We start from the raw sequence: 19586 nt of genomic DNA, 5'->3' as shown, positions 1-19586 counted from the left end.
ATTTCCCCCATCTCATCATTTCAAAAGTCAGATGACAGACGGGTGGAAGGAAGAGAAAGCAATGAGACAATCAGAATATTTTCGCTGCTTGGTGAAAGCAGGGAAACAGCAGAAGTATCACTTTTAGTGACAAATCACAAGATGCAACAAGTTTGTTAGAATGACTCAGCATTAACATACTGTAAACTTTACTGTCAAGATGTGTCAGCCATTTTAAATAAGGTTTCCATGAATATAAAAAGAAAAATATTATTTATGAAATTACCTTCCCAAAAGACATCTGTCTATCAAACACCACACTATCTGACTCCTCTGCATGTGTCGCTAATGTGGCAGTAAATAATGGTATTTCTCCAATTCCATTTTTTTCATTTTATTATATTATTATTATTACTGCCTTTAAATACACGTAAGAATTAGAAGAACAAGAAATTTACCTCAGACAGGAGCTAAAGATGTTGGCGATTTTTTTTCAGAAGTGAGTGCGAGCGACATAAGCAAAATTCATTTAAGACAGTAATATTTTGATGAGCAATCATGAGGATGAGTTATGTAAGTTGCAGACTTTTGGGAGCCAAAAAAAAGCATGAAAATACAAACAAATATGTGGTGTAAGTGTTTTTACAACATCAAGGTACCCAAGACGTTTTGATAGAGGACATTTTTTTCTTCTTCTCTGTCCCCGACTTCTAGAGGAGAATCTCTAAATCAGAATACTATGGAGAAGTTTATTTTACACATAATTTAATTATATATATATCACTGTTAAATATTATATTTAACAGTGAAACTTTCATATATTTCAGTGTTACTACAAATAAACAGAAATAATTTAACCATTTTCTTCTTTATTATCTATATAATTTTAGGTTTTTTGAAATACAAAATACTGATTTCAAATATCATAAAACATATCACAAAATGTTATATACATACACAGAATTATTTATTTTGTTGTACTTGTACAATGCCAGTAAACTATTGATATCTTATTGTATTGTATTGTATTGTATTGTATTGTATTGTATTGTATTGTATTGTATTGTAATAACAGTTACATTAAATGTTTAAAAGGTCTGAAATTGTCCCGAAATTCACAGTTTCGGGACGAGAGATACTGTATGATAGATGAAATTGTGTATTTAATAATCAGTATCATATATCGGATCATGTTATGGTTAAGTTTGATTTCAAAATATAGTAAAAAGTGCAGGGTTTCTAAATAATGAAAACCAACCAGCTTTACCGCCATCTCGCGGCTATGAGTAAGTACTGCAGATCAACCGTGTCACGCTGTTTCAAACTTTCACTATTAAGCATGTGATATCGTGTATTAAATTCATAACTAATAATGAATAACTTTGTGTGTGGTCGATGATCACTGTCCATGAGGAAGAGGAGGCTCACTCAGGTCAGTGTGAGCTGGAGGAGTTTAGACGGTGGCGGTTTGGTCACATGAGCCGCGTTCATGTGACCCGTTCACGTGCTTCGGAGATCATAAAGGAGAGCGCCGCTGCTCTGTGCTCTCACACTGAAGGGCTCTGCGGGGACCAACAGCCGATCAGCACACCCGGTACACCCGACAGATCACTACCCGACAGCAGGTACATGTCTGGGATCGTTATTTAAAGATTTATGATCTTTTTTTTTAACGGAGAATTAGCAGCTAATTCTTGTAACATTCTGTCCTGACTGTAAATTGAACTGAGGGCTGTGTTATATTTAGATTACATGAGAAAACAAGGTGTTCCGAACAGCAGTCAGATTATCTGATTTGCATAGTTTGTTGTTGTTTTGACCGGCTGACCCATTTTTAGGCTCAAAGGTGAAATATGTAAACACCTCTCTCTCTCTCTCTCTCTCTCTCTCTCTCTCTCTCTCTCTCTCTCTCTCTCTCTCTCTCTGTCCTGATAATCAATCACTTTTAGAAAATAACTGCAATTCTGAAGCTTCACTGCCTCGGGAACATAAAACTGATGTTTGCCAAAGAAATAGAAAGTGAAACTTGTTCATGTAAAGATTCCAGCTTCTGCTTTAAGAACGAGGTTGCGACTATGTTGTACACATGTAATTCCACCAAGGAAGAAAATACAACTTAATTTACAGCTCAGCCTGTTTGAATGTTCAGTTGATGTGTTTAATGATTTTAAGACCATCAACACACCTTCAACCCTCCCATCAGCCTCATGCAGAGAAATGAGGAAATACATGTTATCTCTCAGGAGACCAAGAGGGAACAAAGCAGCCTCACTTCAGTCCAAGTTGATCTGCCTGACTGTGTTCATATATGTGAAGGAATGAAGGTTTGGGTTGGCCAAAAGAAAAGTAGAGCATTGATATGTGTGATAAGTCGATATGTTCACAACAGAGGCAGATAAGAATTGTAGCAAAGGTCTGCTTCAGCTGAACTCACCTCAGCACGGCATGATTTATTTAACAATCAGTGGCTTTGCTCATTTGAGGAAGTGAAGGACTTGGTTCTGTGGGGCTGGTGCTGACTCATTGCTTTGGCAGCACTACATCTTGCATGTCCCATAAACGGAAAACATTTCACGACACTGTTATTGAACAAATTGTCATCAACCTGAAAGTGGAGACTTTTTAACTCGGGGACTATGGAGGACAGCAAAGATTTTGGCCTGATGAGTCAGATTGTGGTGACAATGCTGAGAGCACTTGACGTGATAGAAACTGGTTTGCATGGAAACTGTTGTGTCATGTGAAAATTGGAAGAAAAAAGAAAGAAAGAAGATGAAAACTGTTTTTTGTTGTTTTTTTTTGTTTTTTTTGCAGACTGAACAGGTTGTGCAGAAATTGACTGGTCACGACCAAAGTAGCCATATATTTAGAGTCCATGTGTAACATCTGAAGGTGACTGAACACCCAACACATCCTGTAATCTTTCTAGTGGAAAAACACAGCTGAGGTCACTCTAAAATAGGGTTTACACTGCAGTGAGTGGAAGTGCAGCTGATTCTATGATGGAAAATGATATGAAGTGAGAATTGAGTGCACATACGCGTTGTTCTGTAAGGGGATTTTTTATTTAGTTATTACTTCCCCTTTGTACTTTTTGCTGACATTGATCAATCAGACTCACTCATGTGACATGAAACTGGTTTCTGAAGAAGTCCGATGTTCTGTGTGTCAGACTGGGACATGCCTGAACAGGTGCCCAAAAACCAGAGTCAGTGTGGCTTGTGTCGGGGACTTGGATTTTACCCCTCTATAGCAGGAAGGGCATTGAATGTATAACTGAGACACCTCTATTGTATAAGACACAATGACTTGCTGTGGTGACCCCAGTTTTTTAATTTAATTTTTTTTTGTTAAAGGAACCATCCAAATTGCCACTAATCCTCTTTGGTGTTTTTATCTGAGGGCGTTGCCAGCTCACCCCACCAGAGGCCCAGGGCTCGATGTCTGCATTAGTATTGATTTTAGTTCTTTTTTTATTCTAAGCGCACTCTCTTCTGCTTCTGTTTCAGAGATTGTATTCTGATCTCTAATGGATCTCACCCATCCCCAACAAATTCACTTCGACTGGAGCCATTTGTGAAACACCGCAGTGTTTTTACATTTGCTTCATGGATGATCATTTCTTTCTACAACTCACCTGACATTTACATTATTTTTCAAAAACAACAGCCTGTATGTTCTGAACATGGCATTCCCTTGTTTTGCAGTTTGTGCATGTACCTGTCGGTCAGTTGACTCAGCGTGTGCTGATGCAGCCTGAACCCTTGACTGACTCTGTATATGTTTGTCCCACTTCTAGCTCTGGCCAGCGTGACACTCTCTGATCATCTGGGAGAGTTTTGTTCTTTGTACTGGTCTGGTTCCCTGACGAGTGTGTCTAAAGTAGAAATTTAACATGTTCTCAAGTGCAGCATTGCAATGGTTCAGCTTCATGTCATGCTTGAAGTCTTGAGAGTTTTCACAAACTGTTCAGGTTCATGCTGATGTGGCCTGTCGGCCATGTTTTGTGGACAGGCTCCCTGGGTGAACCATTGTGTTTGCGACGGGGCCGCTTCTGGTATCATAAAGCTCCAGTTCATAATTTAATTTATCATTAATATAACAAAGTTCAACTATATTTTTTTATGGAAATCTATTTTTAAGACAAAAAAGATTTTTGTTTTTGTTTTTGATTCCAGTATGTTTCTGTATGTCATCTTTCTTTGCAGTTAGAAACAAACCAAAAACACTGGGGGTGGTGGTGACTTAATCAGTATTTGTTAGAAACAAGTTCAGCTAACTTGTGTGCGGGTTCAGTGATTCAGAAACTCTCTACACACAGTGTGGATAAGAGATCATTTTCTATCTCCTAGGCAAAATGTGGCGTGCGGCCCTCCTGGTATTGGCTGCCAGCCTGTCGTTGAGCCTGGCCAGACCTCACCTCCAACCTCTGTCCAGCGAGATGGTCAACCACATCAACAAGATGAATACAACCTGGAGGGTAGGTTTTTAGTTCCTCACAGATTTGTGTCAGCCAGTAAAGTCAGTTACTCAGACCAGATGTTGGCTTTGTCTTGCAGGCTGGTCACAACTTCCAAAACGTCGACTATAGCTATGTCAAAAAACTCTGCGGGACATGGCTGAAGGGACCTAAACTGCCTCTCATGTGAGTTTCAACCATTATTTGCCTGATAGTTGTGAAGTGTAACATTATTTACATCAGTTCTGTGTTTTACCTGCATGCTTGCATGAGAGGTTGTTCTTTTCTTCTTGTCCTCAGGTTGTTGGTGCTCTGGGTGAATTTGACACTGATCTCAGTGTCACTGAGCAAAATATTGACTAACTTTTAAGAGACACAACTAGATCAGAGTATACAGTAACACACAGTAACGCCAGTTTTCCTCCTCAGGGTTCAATATGCCGGAGACATTAAGCTCCCTGATGAATTTGACTCCAGAGAGCAGTGGCCCAACTGCCCCACGCTGAAGGAGATCAGGGATCAGGGCTCCTGTGGATCCTGCTGGGTGAGAACGAGCTGCTGCTCCCACCTCATGAACACATGTGACATCAAGGGCTCTGCAGTCGATACAGTCTGAGATTCCCTCAATTCAGCTTCTTTAGTAGCAATAAAAAAAACCTCTGACTGGTGGCCGTGTCGCTCGTATCTTATTTTCATCTTACTTCTGTCTCGCTTGTTTCCTTCAGGCTTTTGGTGCCACAGAGGCCATGTCTGACCGTACGTGTATCCACAGTAATGCTAAGGTCAATGTGGAGATCTCTGCTGAGGATCTGCTGACCTGCTGTGACGACTGTGGCATGGGGTGAGAGGCAGAGCATTTCTGAATTTGTTTTTACCGTGACATACGATATGTGGAAGATAACCCAGTCGCTAAGCATGCCAAGCAAAATTTCAAATGACTTGGAAATTATAATGTGGAAGAGAAGTGTGATGAGGTACAAAGATACACTTGAGCAGTCTGTAGCGAGCAGAACGAAGCAGACTGGCCCACATAAGGTCAAGTTTGTTTAGCACATTGAATTTTGAATTCAGTATTGTGCTACAATGGTGGAGTGGTTAGTAAGTGGTTAATAGCTCTCGTCGGGTCTTTCAGGGTCTTCACACAATCAAAAGGCACACTGGTTTTGTTGACTTTGGTGGATTAAACTGTTATTATCACTGACCAATAAGTTATACAAGGTTTCATATTGCAAAGTCAAAAAAGTCAACGTGTTTTTGTGTGAATGTTTTATTTTAGACCTGGTAGAAAAGGTTGAGTCGTCACTTTTCTGTACTGTGTGGTCTAAATGTTTGAAGTTGAATACTCAGAGTGCTTAAGCTAAGTATTGTCTTTTTTTGTTTGGGGTTTTAGATGCAATGGTGGGTACCCTGCAGCGGCCTGGGACTTCTGGACCAATCAGGGCCTTGTCTCCGGAGGCCTTTATGCCTCCCATATTGGTGAGTTTCTGTCTGGGTCGTAATTGACATTGTTAGGATTCTCACAAGAAGATCGTCAGACAATTGTGTGTATGTGTCACTGAGTCGATGTCTTCATGTGGTCAGGTTGCCGGCCCTACACCATCGCCCCCTGTGAGCACCATGTGAACGGCAGCAGGCCTCCCTGCACTGGAGAGGGTGGCGACACACCTCAGTGTGTACATTCGTGCGAGTCTGGGTACACGCCAAGCTACACAGGCGACAAGCACTATGGTAGTTTATTTCTAGAGTCCCTCGGCTCCTTGCATTATCGCATGTAATTGTCATTTCTAAAGAGAGAAATGAAATGTTGAACATGCATATTGAGGAAGCGCTAACTCACTGTGTGTTGCAGGTAAGACAGCTTACAGCGTGCTGTCCGAGGCGAAGGAGATTCAGTCAGAGATCTTCAAGAACGGTCCAGTAGAAGGAGCGTTCACAGTCTACGAGGACTTTTTGCTCTATAAGACTGGTAAGACCACGTGCATGACACATGTCAACACTGACCCGATGTTTCACTCAGTGACTCTGCAAAGTGACATTTCCCACTTGTCTGTTCCCTCTGTGTATTCATGAGCGTTTTCCTTTTTCTTTTCTTTTTTTTTTTTATTCTGCAGGTGTTTACCAGCATGTTACGGGCTCTGCTCTTGGCGGACATGCCATCAAGGTCATGGGCTGGGGCGTGGAGGACGGCATCCCTTACTGGCTCTGTGCCAACTCCTGGAATACTGACTGGGGTGATAATGGTAAGCAAAGCTGTATATTTAATTTATGTGACCTTCAAGTCACACAAAAGTAGACAATTTGTGGTACAGTGCTCAAACAATTCGTTTATGATAAACATTAAAAACGTTGGTGTTTGATACTGAATTTGACCGACTCTCCTGCCTGCCGTCACCAGGTTTCTTTAAAATCCTCCGTGGATCAAATCACTGTGGCATCGAGTCTGAGGTTGTCGCTGGGATTCCCAAATAAAACCTGAGGTAAGACGCCAAACTGAATTGTAATGGAGATATGAAGGGCAAACCTACCTGTTTACTGTGTTTAGCAATAAACAACTCTGGTATTGTGTAACACTTTCAACATTGTAATCCCACCAACCACCATCACTGTTTCAGTCTGAAGATGGATATGTGTGCTCATCCTTTCAAGTTTCAGATTATCTCATCAAAGAATTTAAAGTGATGATGGTGGCTTCAAATCTTCTTTTAATTTATTTTTCAGGCTTGAGCTGCAGCGTTTTTACATCAACAGGAGAGGGTGACACACTCCACTTTCTTGCAACAGAACAACACTGACAACATATAAATTACAATCTTACTGCTTCTAGAGCTCACTGATCATTTTGCACAAATGTCACAGGGTTTTCTGTTCAGCTCATATGAAAACATCACGCAGCCTCCCCCTTGTAGGGCTTCACCTCCAGATGGAAAACGACAGCAACAACATACCTGTGAACAAAACCTTACTGATAATGTGGTGGTGGCTGTTTGTGAGCTCTTGCTCCTTTCTCAGACATTGTCTTTTTATAGTTGCAGAGGACGAAAATGTGGAACTAAAAGCATTCACATTTCACCTCAGCTATTCTTAAGCAGATTTTTATAGAAGTGATCAATTTGACCCCAGACCTCATTTGTTTGCACCTGTGGAAATAGTGGGGAATCTTAGAGCAATGCAATTATAAAGCTCAGCCTAACTGGGTGGACAAGGTATTTGTGAATATTTATATTTGATTTCAGCTTTCATATTGATTGCTTTTTGTAAATTGGTTTTTAAACTGTTGCCACAACATTAGGAGATGCATTTTTTTTAAGTATTTGGAACAGAGTGTTTTGTCTGCCTGTATTTGTCATATAATTGGCAAGAATTTGTTCTGTTTTTGAAATAAATTGTTCCCTGTTTTGAGATCTCATTCAACTTGTCTCTTTACTTGTATAATTGCGTTCAGCTCCTAATTTAAAAAGGAAATGTGATTTCAAAATGAAAACTCACTAAGATTAAAAGTCTTCCAGATAATATCAACAAGGTGAGGCGATTTACAAAATTGAAATCCTGAATGACTGATATGATGAGACAATTATTACAGTCCACAGTTTTAATTTGTTTAATGACAAAATTACAATATCCAAAAAATAGGTAGTGTTTGATTTTGTTTGGTTAATTTTTGTTTTATCAAAGCAAGATAGCCTTTTTTTTTTATGTAGGACTGATTAAAATAATTTTAGTCATGCCCCACCGACTCCAGCTCAGTGTCACAACTAATGTCTGTGAGATTATACAATGGTGACCAGAAACGATTTAGCCTGACTAATTGGCTAGTACTTGATGGCTAAAATCTACAAACATGGTTAAGTGCTGACATGCCCTACACCTACTGTACACTATCTAATAAACATTTAACGTGATATATGTTATTGTGATCCTCACCATGGCCCACCCCACCTAAAGTGTTTTTGTAGGTCACTGTGTGTAAAGTGTCGGGGGTTTCATTGTGAAATCCTGAAGCAGAATGATCAGATCCTGGGTGAGATAGTATAAATATACCACAATTTGAAGAGGCTATTTTGACAATAGTAGGTTAATTTTCAAAAAGGTAACAATGAAGGAAAATATGAGATAATAAGGTAAAAGACTTCCGCCTTGTTGTCAGAGAAAACAAACACAGCTCCTCCTCTTGGAGTAGAGAAGCGTTTCTTTTATATGACGGCGTCTACCGCCGGTACAACTTGCTAGGACCATTTCTGATCGAAGCGTGAATGGGATGGGGTTACATCTTTAAAAATTTGAAGTGTTCATGTTGACATAAACAGGAAGAGTGAAGCAGTGCTATACTTTATCTTCCTCACAAATCCCGGAGATGGTTTGTTATCCATACCGGGACACCCCGGTTTATAAATCGAGCATCCTAAATCGGGCTCGGCCGTTCACTGGTCGAATGGGCGGAAGTGCTGGCTCATTACCACCGCGAGCCTCCGCAGCCAGCAGCACGAGCGAGCGATGGAGGGGGGAGGCAGGGTCTCCTGGATGAAATATGGCTCTGCCGTGTCTCTGTTCGTCGTTCTGCTGGCCATATGGTTCCGCTCACCGCAGCGCGCCGGGTTGGACGACCGGCTTGACGCGGTCCTGTCCTCCCTGCTCCGGGCGGAGCGGAAGGTCGGGATGAATAACGTCGCCAGACCCAAAGTGGCCATCGGTACGTGCAGGTGGTCAGAGCCGGCTAACTACGGCGAGCCTCACCTGGTTACATTCTGGAGCTTTGGGGTTAATAATCTGTCCGATTAAAAACAAGCTACAGTCTCAATGATAGCATTGGGGGGAGGAAACTGCTCTAGATTAGTATGAGCAATTTTACCCATTTATTTCTCAAATGTATTTTAACCAGGATAACGTTGAAGCTGTACTTCAGTTTAAATCGGTAGACATTAACAAATTACAGGCATACATATACATTTTGGGCACACAGTAACATTACTAACTACTTGGATGACAAGCTCACTCGAAGACAATGACTGATAAAGACGGAGACTGCTTTGTGTAGTGTTAAAATGGTGAGATGAAATGTTGTCAGGTGAAAGAAGAGGTGACTGAATGAACAGCCTGGTTCTGCCCCTCTGTGCAGGCCTGCTGGGCTTCATGTGATGAGGGGTAAATACAAGGGCAGGGGAACATAATGCAGCCAGTATGTGCTCCCATGAAAATGGCTGGATCCACCTGAGGAGGAATGGAAAATAGATTGTACTTGGGGTGTGCTGACACAGTTAATACCTTGGTAATCAAACATCACTGAAGAGAAACGGTCTACGCTGGTGAAAGGTACAGGAGGATCTGACGTGAAGTAGCCACTCGTTTAGGGCAGAGAGAGTGTATTCACATTTGCGGAAAGTACAAATAATGCTTGAAAATGTTCTCCTAAATTCTAAGACATGGGTGCAGTGGTTAACATATGTATTTGAGTAATTTTAGACACATCCACAGAACAGTAACACTCTGGACTTTCTGAAGTCACACATTTGTTTATTTCGTTTAACTAAACAGAGTGCAGATTCTTAACTCCATGCAAATTGTAAACAGAGACAAGTTGGTCAGCAAATGAAGGTACTGTGCTTCTATTCCCAACAATCCACTGTGAGCATTGTCGGAGAGAAAGGGACAACTTCCCTTTAACAGGAAGAAACTTCAATCAAGTTGGCACCTTTCTGGTCTCACCAGCTGGGACGAGGAAATAGTGGAGCTGTTAAATACAGTGGCCTGAAAGTGCAAAACACTACAGAATCCAAAAAGCGCTTCCAAACTGGGGAAACGCTACAAAATCCAGAAAACACTACAAAATAGAGACGGCTGGTCGAAGCTTTATTGAAGTTTCGAAAGTCCATTTTGAACATGGTTCATTATTTGAGGCTTCAGTGACACACAGTGCTGGAGGAGGATATCTAGTGGTCAATAGAATTAAGTACAATGGAGACGTGCTGTTGATTGTTTCATAGATTGTTTTGGATTAAATGTGCACTTTCCTGTTCAACTACACAAAATGATTATATGATTTCTCATGGATACATTAACAAAAATCAGTCATTAGCAGCACGTCTAATCAGTGACGACCCTGCCATCAGCAGTTACCTGACGTTTCTGTTGTTTTCCCTACTTTGTAGTGTTTTTTTTTTTTTTCTATTTTGTAGTGCTTTAGTAGGGTTTTTGGGGGGGGATTCTTTAGTGGTTTTTGTGATTTTGTAGTGTTTTCTCGATTTTGTAGTGTCTTGCACTTCCAGGCCACCGTAGTTAAAGGACCAAGAGCATCGAACGAGGTGACATCAAGCTAATCCTCACACTGCAGACTTGATAGGAGGTGCAGATCACAAACTTCCATTCCCACAAAAGATGCAAAGGAATATACAGAGAGAGGACACGAGCAAAAGACACATAAGTTAGTGGCAAGTGAAAAGAGGAGAGAAGTTCAGTGTTTTGAAAAAAGTCTCACAGGAATGTAACCTGATGGTCCAAGGTCACCTGAACCAGCCTTGTTTGTAGACTGTTATCAACAGGAAAGCTTAGAATAAACAGTTTATTGGAGAAGTGATCATATTTGGCACGTTTAGAATGTCTTCAATATTTTTACAAATCAACAAAAGTAAGTTGATATTAGTTTAAAACCTCAGAATCACTTTCTGAATCCCTGGGGAAATTCTTTAGCAATGCAGCACAAACAGCAATCTTTCCAGCACTAACGCAGCACAAACGATTGGGACTATTTTCACAGTTTTGAGCCTAAAATACATCCAAACAGCGGACATGTTGTCATAAAAAGTTGGACAGCACAGGGCTGCTACGCTAGCCTGCTCGCTGGCTGCAAACTGCGGAACGGATCTCCTGACTCATTACACAGTGTGTCATTGAGACCCGCCTCCGTTCAGGAAATCCATTCCACATTTTGTAGCTGGCAGGGAATCCCTTGTTGAGTAATTTCAGCAGACAGTAACGCACAGACATGGCTCATGGATCGGAAATTTCCGATTCATGAATTACGTTGGTATCGGAACCTGATCGGATGGGCTCATTCCTGATAAGAAACTCAAGGCATGGCATTTTTTGATATAAAGATTATCCTTTTTAATAATATTGGCCCACAATAGCATTTTAAAGGGACTTAATGTCAAAAATCTTCCCTGCCCTTCATTAAACCTCTACTTTAATCAGTTCCCTGTTGAGGATTGATGACTTCAGAAGTTAGAGCTTCCCACTCTGACGCAACATACATCCTGTTTTTCTGGCCACAAACTACGTCATGTTGACTTATGTGTGACGTTCTGTTTGTTTCAGTTACGACCACAAACGTGCTGTCAGATTTAAAGCTATGTGATCTGGAACTTTGTATATAGTAAAAACAAGACATGATGTTTTCATGCCCTCGTATCTTTACAGCTGTTTGTTGTCTTTCCTGTTCTGACTAATGCCTAGAATTGTATCTTTTCGAACAGTTTATCTGTACAACCTTTACCCCGCTGAACAGCAGGTTCAGCCTCACAAACATATGTTGTAACAGCCGCTGAACCCCAACTTGGAAAAACACATGTTGCAAATGTTTATCAAAGCATTTATTTATTTATTTGCAGCTATTTGTTAGATAAATTCTATTGCCTAAACACATTATTTTGTGGTAGTTATATTGATTATTTTTATTCTTCTTTTGATGCAGGTGTTTTATCGCCTGATTGAATCTAGGCCAGGGTAATCTCAGATGAAACCTATGATTAATATTTAACATTCCTTTTTAGAGCCGTGCAACCTGAAGTCGTCTTTTCCTCTTCGGGCAAATGTTGCCAAAAGCTTGTTGCTCTTCAGTCTTTGATTTCTAACAGGTTTTAGTCTTTCAAAATGACAAAGGGAATGTGTTTTAGTTGTGGAGTGAGAAATGGAGGCGTTATCAGGCTTTGGGAAAGGCTTGTCTACCTTCTCATCAAATGCTAAAAACCAAATCTTTTATTGAGGATATAATAAAAAAAATTATGATGATAAAAATATTTTCTAACTTCGTTTATAAAAGGAGCTAAAAGTAATTGGGAACAACAGAGGTAACAATCGCTTTATCCTGCAGGTTGACCTTTGTTCAGACCTGACGTGGAATGCTTGTAGCTCAGAGCGATACTTTGAAAGGTTCTATATGTGAGTCTTTTGAGGTCATGTGTTACTGCAGCAGCATGTTGGGATTTTAATTCTGCCAAATTTGCAAAGCGTTTCCCGTCGAAACATATTTTTGCTCTAAACTTGTTTCTACTGTTCAACTCACTGGAATGCCTGGAGCCGCATCATCAGACAGCCACTCTGATTTTCTCCTAAACGCCTCTTGCTAAACGAAAGAAGATATAGAGGTGTTGTTAGTTTCTGCTGTTCGGTGTGGTTTTGGTGTAAGAGCATCTCTTCTCTACCTTCATCCCCAGGTTTTGGAGGTTGTGTCGACCTGATTGTAGATGGTGTGTCACTCCTCAAAAAGATCGGCCTCCCTGCCACAGATCAGCCGCTCCATCACAACTACCTGGAAAACCCCGAGCACTTGGCCCAGAGTTTTGCATACTTTTTTGCACCGGGAGCTGCTGCAGAGTAAGTCATGCCTCCCCTGAAAGCTGTGCTTTGGCTCTGTTCACACAAACCAGTGCTTCTGTAAATGTTTTATTATCCACATCTGTTGGTTGTCACCCAATATACACTGCTCAAATGAATAAAGGGAACACTAAGACAACACATCCTAGATCTCAATGAATGAAATATTGCAGTTGAAAGTCTTTATTCAACATATAGTAGAGTGCGTTGAGACCAAAATAACATAAAAATGATCAATGTAAATCAAAATGATTATCCCCTGGAGGTCTGGATTTGGAATCATACTCAAAATAAAAGTGGAGAATCACATTGCAGGCTGATCCAACGTCAGCGAAAATTCCTCGAGACAAGTCAAAATGAGGCTCAGTAGTGTGTGTCCTCCACCTACCTGTATGACCTCCATACAACGCCTGGGCATGCTTCTGATGAGGCAGCGGATGTTCTCCTGAGGGATGGCATCCCAGACTTGGATCAAAGCATCAGTCAACTCCTGGACAGTCTGTGGTCAACGTGTGGTTGGTGGATGGAACGAGACATGATGTCCAGAGGTGCTCAATTGTCGCAAGTTAACTGGGCTTGTTTTGACGTTTGAAAGTTAATATCTGCAGCTTCAGGCGGACAGACACTGAGAAAGTGATAAGTATGAGTACATGAGCCTCATAACTTTAATCTACGTGACGTCATTGTGTGGTCAAACCAGACCAACCTCATTAAACAGCACACATGCAGTTTGTGTCAGTTTCATGTCCAGTGGGAGTCATATCACAGTGGTTTCCCTCCAGGGGGCCTGGGGTGCCTGAGATCACAAGGAGCTGATCCTCTGCCTGCTCTGAGGGTGTCGACATTAGATTTGAGAAAATGTTAAAACCGTATTAGGACATTTTTCAGTGTTGTGAATTAATGAAAGTGCCAAACCTCAGTTTTTTATGATTTACCAGGTCAGATTAACCTTTTGAATTTTCTATCTCTTGCAGACGCTTTATGCTGAATGACACGCTCTTCAGTGAGCTGGTGGAGGGCGCCCGGGACTTGCCTGGAAACAGATGGGCAGTAGGCGGCAATGCACCGGTCATGGCTAGCCGCATGGCAACTGAAGGTTGTGATGTTTTGCTCGGGGGGAGTTTTAGCCCTGATTTTACTGACGTCCTTTCCCAACGTATCACAGGTACAAACACTAACTTCCTTATATCAGTACACCGTTTCCTAAAATCATCCTCGTGCATCAGATTTTCTAAATTCGCCTGTCTTTTTTTTGTTGTTTGTTTTTTTACCCGCCTCTACATGTGCAGTGGCAGGCAATGCAGTGGAAGAGCCAGACATTCATCTCATCCTGGAGTATCCATCTGGTGCCAGCTGGGGGCGCTACACATCGCGTAGGGCCAACAGGTATGTGTTGTCCAGATGATATATCAAAAACGAATGCGGAGACTATTGACTAGTCATATGAGGTCACCCGTGGCTCTGCTTGTGTCGGTGTCCTGCAGGTATATCATCCACAGTGATGACCACAACCCCTATCTAGCCTCCATGGAGGACTTCGCAACGAAACTCGCAGACTTTGACCCAGACCTGGTGGTGGTGGGTGGGCTGCAGATGATGGACAACTTCCCCTTCCAGTTTGGTGAGGAAGAGGCCTCTACCTCTCTTGTACTAATAAACGCGATGTGAACTAAACTTAAATGCTAGTGGTCAATGATAATATTAAAACAAGGCTGTTCTTGTTTTATGTCATGCTTCCTTTAAAGCCTTGTTTGGGCTCAGTGGGCTGGACAAGTTAAAAGTCTGCATGATCTGTAATAACAACAACAACAATGTGACTTTTCTCTTGTTTTCGTGCCAAAAAAGAAAAGTAGATTCTAAAATGTTTCCATTTTAATGCACTCTTTACAAGGCCCAACCTGAAATGTCTTTAAAAATAGGCTCTTCGGTGTTTCTTTTCAAACTTATTTCTGCAGCTGTCGGCGTGTACGTTCACTCACCTTCGCCTTGTGGATGTGATACTGATGTCATTATGATAGGAAAAAAGTAGTTACTTTCCACTGCAGTATCTTGCTGCAATTGAATGTTAAATTAGTTGGTATGATGCATTATCACAGAGTCAAAATAGCAACTTCTTTGTGATCTGCAAACCAGCTGAGCCTAATTTGATAAGACGGCCCCTTTGGTCAGTGTCTATTCTTTCTCGTTTCATTTCTCTGTGGTTTGAACTCCCTCTTTACCTTTTTTCTGTTGACATTTCTCTTTGACTTATCTCCCCTTCTGATAGCTGTCATTTTCTTTTAATTCTTCACTCTTGCTGCTTTCATTCCTTCAGGTGAGCGAGACGCTCTCCTCTCCCGGCTGGCAGACCTGCTGACCTCCTCGTCTCCTCCGATTGGCATCCATTTTGAGATGGCCAGTTTTGTTGAGGAGAGTATAATGGAAGACCTGCTCAAATATGTCATCCCTCATGTACGTATGAGAATGGATTTCATGGCTGAGACTGCAGTTTTACAAACAAAATACAAATTGCTGGTTGATTAGTAGGAACTTGTAGAGGCAGATAACTTGAAGCTGGTTTTGTTAGGTAAATATGTTGAATACATTAGTAAACAAAAAGTGACTCAACAGGAACATTATTTACATTTCTGTGTTTGCAGGTCTATTCTGCTTCACATGATTGATTCAGTAAAGTCATGACACAACGATTATATGAGAAAAGAAAGTCTGACTGTTGCAGCTGAATTATTTGGTACTAGTGGAATATCTGTTTAGTTGAACTCTATTTTTTATTTTTTTTCAAGTGATGTGGTGCCCAGCATCGTTATTGATCGCTGATAGTATTTACTGTTTGCTCCAGATAATTGATCTGCAACCAACACAGAACAAATTATTTAAAGGCCTACAATGATGGCGTCTTATACGTATCCCCATCAAGATATGGTCTTGAGTTCATATTCTGTTTCTCTTGGACGGAGGACAGACTCTGCACCACAGTGATTCATTCAGTATCCCACCTTCAGTCCTGAGATAACAAGTGCTATCATTCCCTATCTCCACTGTACAAAACACATGCCTGCACAAACATATTATCATGCATGCAATAATATTCACTATCTTGTAAAAGTTTATTCAGCCACACACAAGCGTCAGTAGCTTTTTGCTCCAGATTATAACCAGACACCTCAGAGATCTGACACGACCTTCAGTTTCAGTTCTTCATTGCTGGCAGTGCTTCCATAGCTAACATGGTTACATCCAGAAGTGTGTGTCTTCTGCACAGGGAGCTGAGCGCGGCACATTAACCACCCCCCCCCCCCCATCCTTTAAAGGTGCACTGTCATAGATTCTGAATCAGATGTGCTGCTTTTGTTCAGTGTTGAGCCATCAGACTTACTATGTATATAAATAAACCTCAGAGTGGACCATCATCCCACTTCTAGACCTTTGACTAATTGCTATAGGTTATTTGAAAATTCTTAAAAATAAATGCATCTGATCCGTCCATCTATATTGCTTATACAGTTCAGCTGTGCTGCAGCCCTTCCAGGTAACAATAATTTCTGTTCTATAGTTGTTTTACAATTATTGGTTTTGTCATACTCACTGAAGCTTCCTGGAGACCCCCAGTTTAGATCCAAATGAGAAAATATATTTCCACACTACACTCCACTAACCGTTCTGTTTTTAATTTATTAAGGCGGACTCTTTGGGGATGAATGAACAAGAACTTCCCAACTTGCTGAGCCTACTGAAAGGCTCAAACATCACAGTCTTGTCGGACCCAAACCCTCGTGTAGCGACAGTCCTCGACCAGATGAGGGAAGTCTACCGCATCTTGAACCAGCTCCACAAGGACACCATTGCGCAAAGCGAGGCAGATGGCACTGAAGCTCAGGTGAAACCGCTGACGCGACTCCACGTCCACACGCTGGCCTTTCAGGCCATGATTGTGACGCGTGGGTCAAAGTGGAAGAACACCATGTCGGCCACAGCCAAGGCCTCGCTCACAGCTAACCGCCACGTCTGCGGCTCCAATGACATCGACCCGAGCAAAGCCAGGCTCATCATGGATGACTCTTTCTCCATCAGCCGGCAGGAGGGAAGTCAGCGTATCCCTCTGCAGGAGACCCGGCCCGTCAGCTGCTGGTATGAGGAGGACTACGAGATCTGCGTCGCACCAGTGCTGGTGTGCACAGAGGTGTTTCAGACTGCAGGTGGAGGAGACAACATCTCAGCTGCTGGCCTGGTGTTGCAGATCTAGAGGAGAACTCTGAATGGGATAAGTGCAGTGCTAACTTGAGGTTAGCAAGCATTCCTGACTTGTTTTGGTGTGACGCTGTCTCGCTGTGACATCATGACGCAGGTATCTGGTTAATGCTGGCTCCATTGCAGCTCATGGTGGATAGCCAGGAAAAGAATTGTCAGTAAGATGATGGACTGCAGTGGTTATTAATCAGGTGAGGCCACTATACATCAAACATCTAAGCACTCTTGGTTTTTTGGGGGTTTTTTTTTTTTTTCAAATCTTTACAATGAGGCAGTGGAAGACAAAATCTTCTTATTGAAAACATTTCATAAACGGATACAAATGAGTGAGGTTGCATTAGAGTTGGGTAACCTCACTGATTTTAAATGCCCCCAAAATTCTGCTAGCCTAAACCTGACGACAGACACTGTGCATCCGGTTCAGGTGATATTTAATTTTTAACCAAACATGCAGCACACATGATCCTGCTCTGTCGCAATCAGATTCAACTGGCCTAGTATCTTTGCTGTAGTCCATCATCCCACTCAGGTGTTTCAAATGGTCGACCCGTCTCTGTTTCTCCAAAGCATTAGCAGGCTTCGCACTCAGCCAGGATGAGATGAAGAAGGATGAGGTTTGGAAAAACACAGTTTGCCCTGTTCTGTGGTTTTTACATAACTCTTGCTGTGAGGATAAACACTGCCTCATTTGAACCTGAGACTTTGCAATGCAGCAAACATCCTAGAGGTTCAGAAATAGCTGAACCTTCGGCATGTTAATTCGGGGCTGTTGCCTACTTGAAATCTACAGGCCTAAGCATTTTAACCAGCATTTGACCTCGCCTGCCTTTTGAAACAAGTAAAGTTTTTTTTTCTTTAATGCAAAATGCTCCTGCCTCTTCCCCTTCCTGTCTCATTCTCACCGGTGAGGGCAGATTTACAGTAGAAAGCTCCCGTTCTTCCCTCTTTATGTGAAAAGTGCATTGTAGTGTGGTTGTTGGTCTTCGGGCTGTCATTCCTGTGTGGTTCAGCTGCAGTGCAATAATGCAAAAACAAAAGTTAGGAGACCACTGCTGATAGCTGGATATGATGTCAAAGATGTATTCTCTCTACCTCCATGATTGTTCTCTATGTCTTTCACCTTTCCTAATCACTTTCATTCATCATATCCTCCCTCTGATCTGTTGTGCATCAGTTTATTGCTCTTTAAGGACCAAATAATCAGTGTGACAAAAAATGGAACACATAACGATGCTGCAAAGAAGAGTTACTGTGCATCTCTGATAATCCTCAATACAGTGGTAGACAACAATCACATCTGGGTTTTTTTAAATCGGACATACTTTGTACTTGAACCAATGGTGTGACTCACCATGAATACCCTTAACCTGCAGAGTAGTGGGCGGTATAGACATATCTTTCATTCAGTTGGTCTTCATTGCATTTGGAGTAGGATTTGTAGCCTAATGCTCGGCCCTTGTTGTCCCGCTGTAAAGTGATCCAACATGGTGCCTGATGCCACTCCCAATGCTCACTCTTTTTATAGCTCTACGTCTTTACTTGACCACTTTGATACTCGGATTACACTGAAATCTGTATTTAATGATGCAATCTGATCTAACATTTTTGTTTTCATCATGTGCAAATGAAACATTCCCGTTTCAAAGAAGTTTGTTCCACAAGTGTACCACAATATGTGAGTGAGGTGTTGATTAGTCTTTGTAATGATGTTGCCCTTTTCTTTCCATTTAGTTGTTTGAGGTCAAGATAAAAAAAACGGAAATGGCAAAGTTCAACTTAACCATTTTAAAAAAACTCTTTCCTCTGCATATATGGACTGTATTCCTTCATGCTTTGGTTTGACTGAAGATAAATGAGCCTTATTCTGTTTTTAGTGTTTACTAACAAACATTGAAGAGTTTTCTTTTCCTTGCACTGTACGGTTGTTTGTTTTTTCTTCTGTTGCCTTTTATCGTGATTCCAAACAAGGACTGATGGGTTGTTTTTACTGTGAACTGAAATCATAGTATGTGTTCATGCTCACATGAAGAACTGCTTTTGCTTGCCTCTGCAACACTTCCCGACGCTCTCTGTCATTTCATCCATGTTGCTGTTTAACTGTATCATGCATGTTGACTATTCAATGCAGAATCACCTGATAAAATTTTACGCTTATTGAGCAATCATGGCTTTAGTTTTGTGGTTATTTATTTTTTTTATCAGAGGGGATTGAAAAGATTCATGATCATTTCTGCTGCAGTGGGCATTTTCTTTGTTTCAGCACAATTGACTGTTTACGTTAAAGCTTCTTTGCTGCAGCATGATTCACCATAAT

General features: G+C 41.4%; 2 protein-coding genes across 2 annotated transcripts; both read left to right on the top strand.

Moving 5' to 3' along the window:
• Positions 1–1341: 1341 nt before the first annotated feature.
• Positions 1342–7844, top strand: ctsba (cathepsin Ba). The gene is made up of 11 exons (XM_080458924.1): positions 1342–1604; positions 4332–4459; positions 4539–4624; positions 4868–4982; positions 5164–5279; positions 5829–5914; positions 6020–6166; positions 6288–6404; positions 6550–6678; positions 6834–6915; positions 7157–7844. The coding sequence occupies exons 2-10, from the start codon at positions 4337–4339 to the stop codon at positions 6905–6907; spliced, it is 993 nt and encodes a 330-aa protein (XP_080315050.1). The 5' UTR covers positions 1342–1604; positions 4332–4336; the 3' UTR covers positions 6908–6915; positions 7157–7844.
• Positions 7845–8785: 941 nt separating this feature from the next.
• adpgk2 (ADP-dependent glucokinase 2) lies at positions 8786–19438 on the top strand. Its single transcript, XM_080458462.1, has 7 exons — positions 8786–9125; positions 12865–13024; positions 13999–14189; positions 14314–14410; positions 14509–14645; positions 15339–15475; positions 16704–19438. The coding sequence occupies exons 1-7, from the start codon at positions 8930–8932 to the stop codon at positions 17265–17267; spliced, it is 1482 nt and encodes a 493-aa protein (XP_080314588.1). The 5' UTR covers positions 8786–8929; the 3' UTR covers positions 17268–19438.
• The last annotated feature ends 148 nt before the right edge of the window (positions 19439–19586 follow it).

Source organism: Lipophrys pholis, assembly GCF_963383615.2.
Source record: "Lipophrys pholis genome assembly, chromosome: 2".
NCBI classification, from domain to species: Eukaryota; Metazoa; Chordata; class Actinopteri; order Blenniiformes; family Blenniidae; genus Lipophrys; species Lipophrys pholis.
The sequence above is the reverse complement of the archived record's forward strand: the minus strand, read 5'-3'. Positions and strand labels throughout refer to the sequence as shown.

Bases quoted from the DNA above. Each gene is read 5' to 3' on its own strand.
- ctsba (XM_080458924.1), top strand. From the start codon at position 4,337: ATGTGGCGTGCGGCCCTCCTGGTATTGGCTGCCAGCCTGTCGTTGAGC. The intron at 6,405-6,549 runs GTAAGACCACGT...TTTATTCTGCAG, and splicing joins CTTTTTGCTCTATAAGACTG to GTGTTTACCAGCATGTTACG. The intron at 6,679-6,833 runs GTAAGCAAAGCT...TGCCGTCACCAG, and splicing joins TACTGACTGGGGTGATAATG to GTTTCTTTAAAATCCTCCGT.
- adpgk2 (XM_080458462.1), top strand. From the start codon at position 8,930: ATGGAGGGGGGAGGCAGGGTCTCCTGGATGAAATATGGCTCTGCCGTG. The intron at 14,411-14,508 runs GTATGTGTTGTC...GGTGTCCTGCAG, and splicing joins ACATCGCGTAGGGCCAACAG to GTATATCATCCACAGTGATG. The intron at 14,646-15,338 runs GTGAGGAAGAGG...TCATTCCTTCAG, and splicing joins CAACTTCCCCTTCCAGTTTG to GTGAGCGAGACGCTCTCCTC.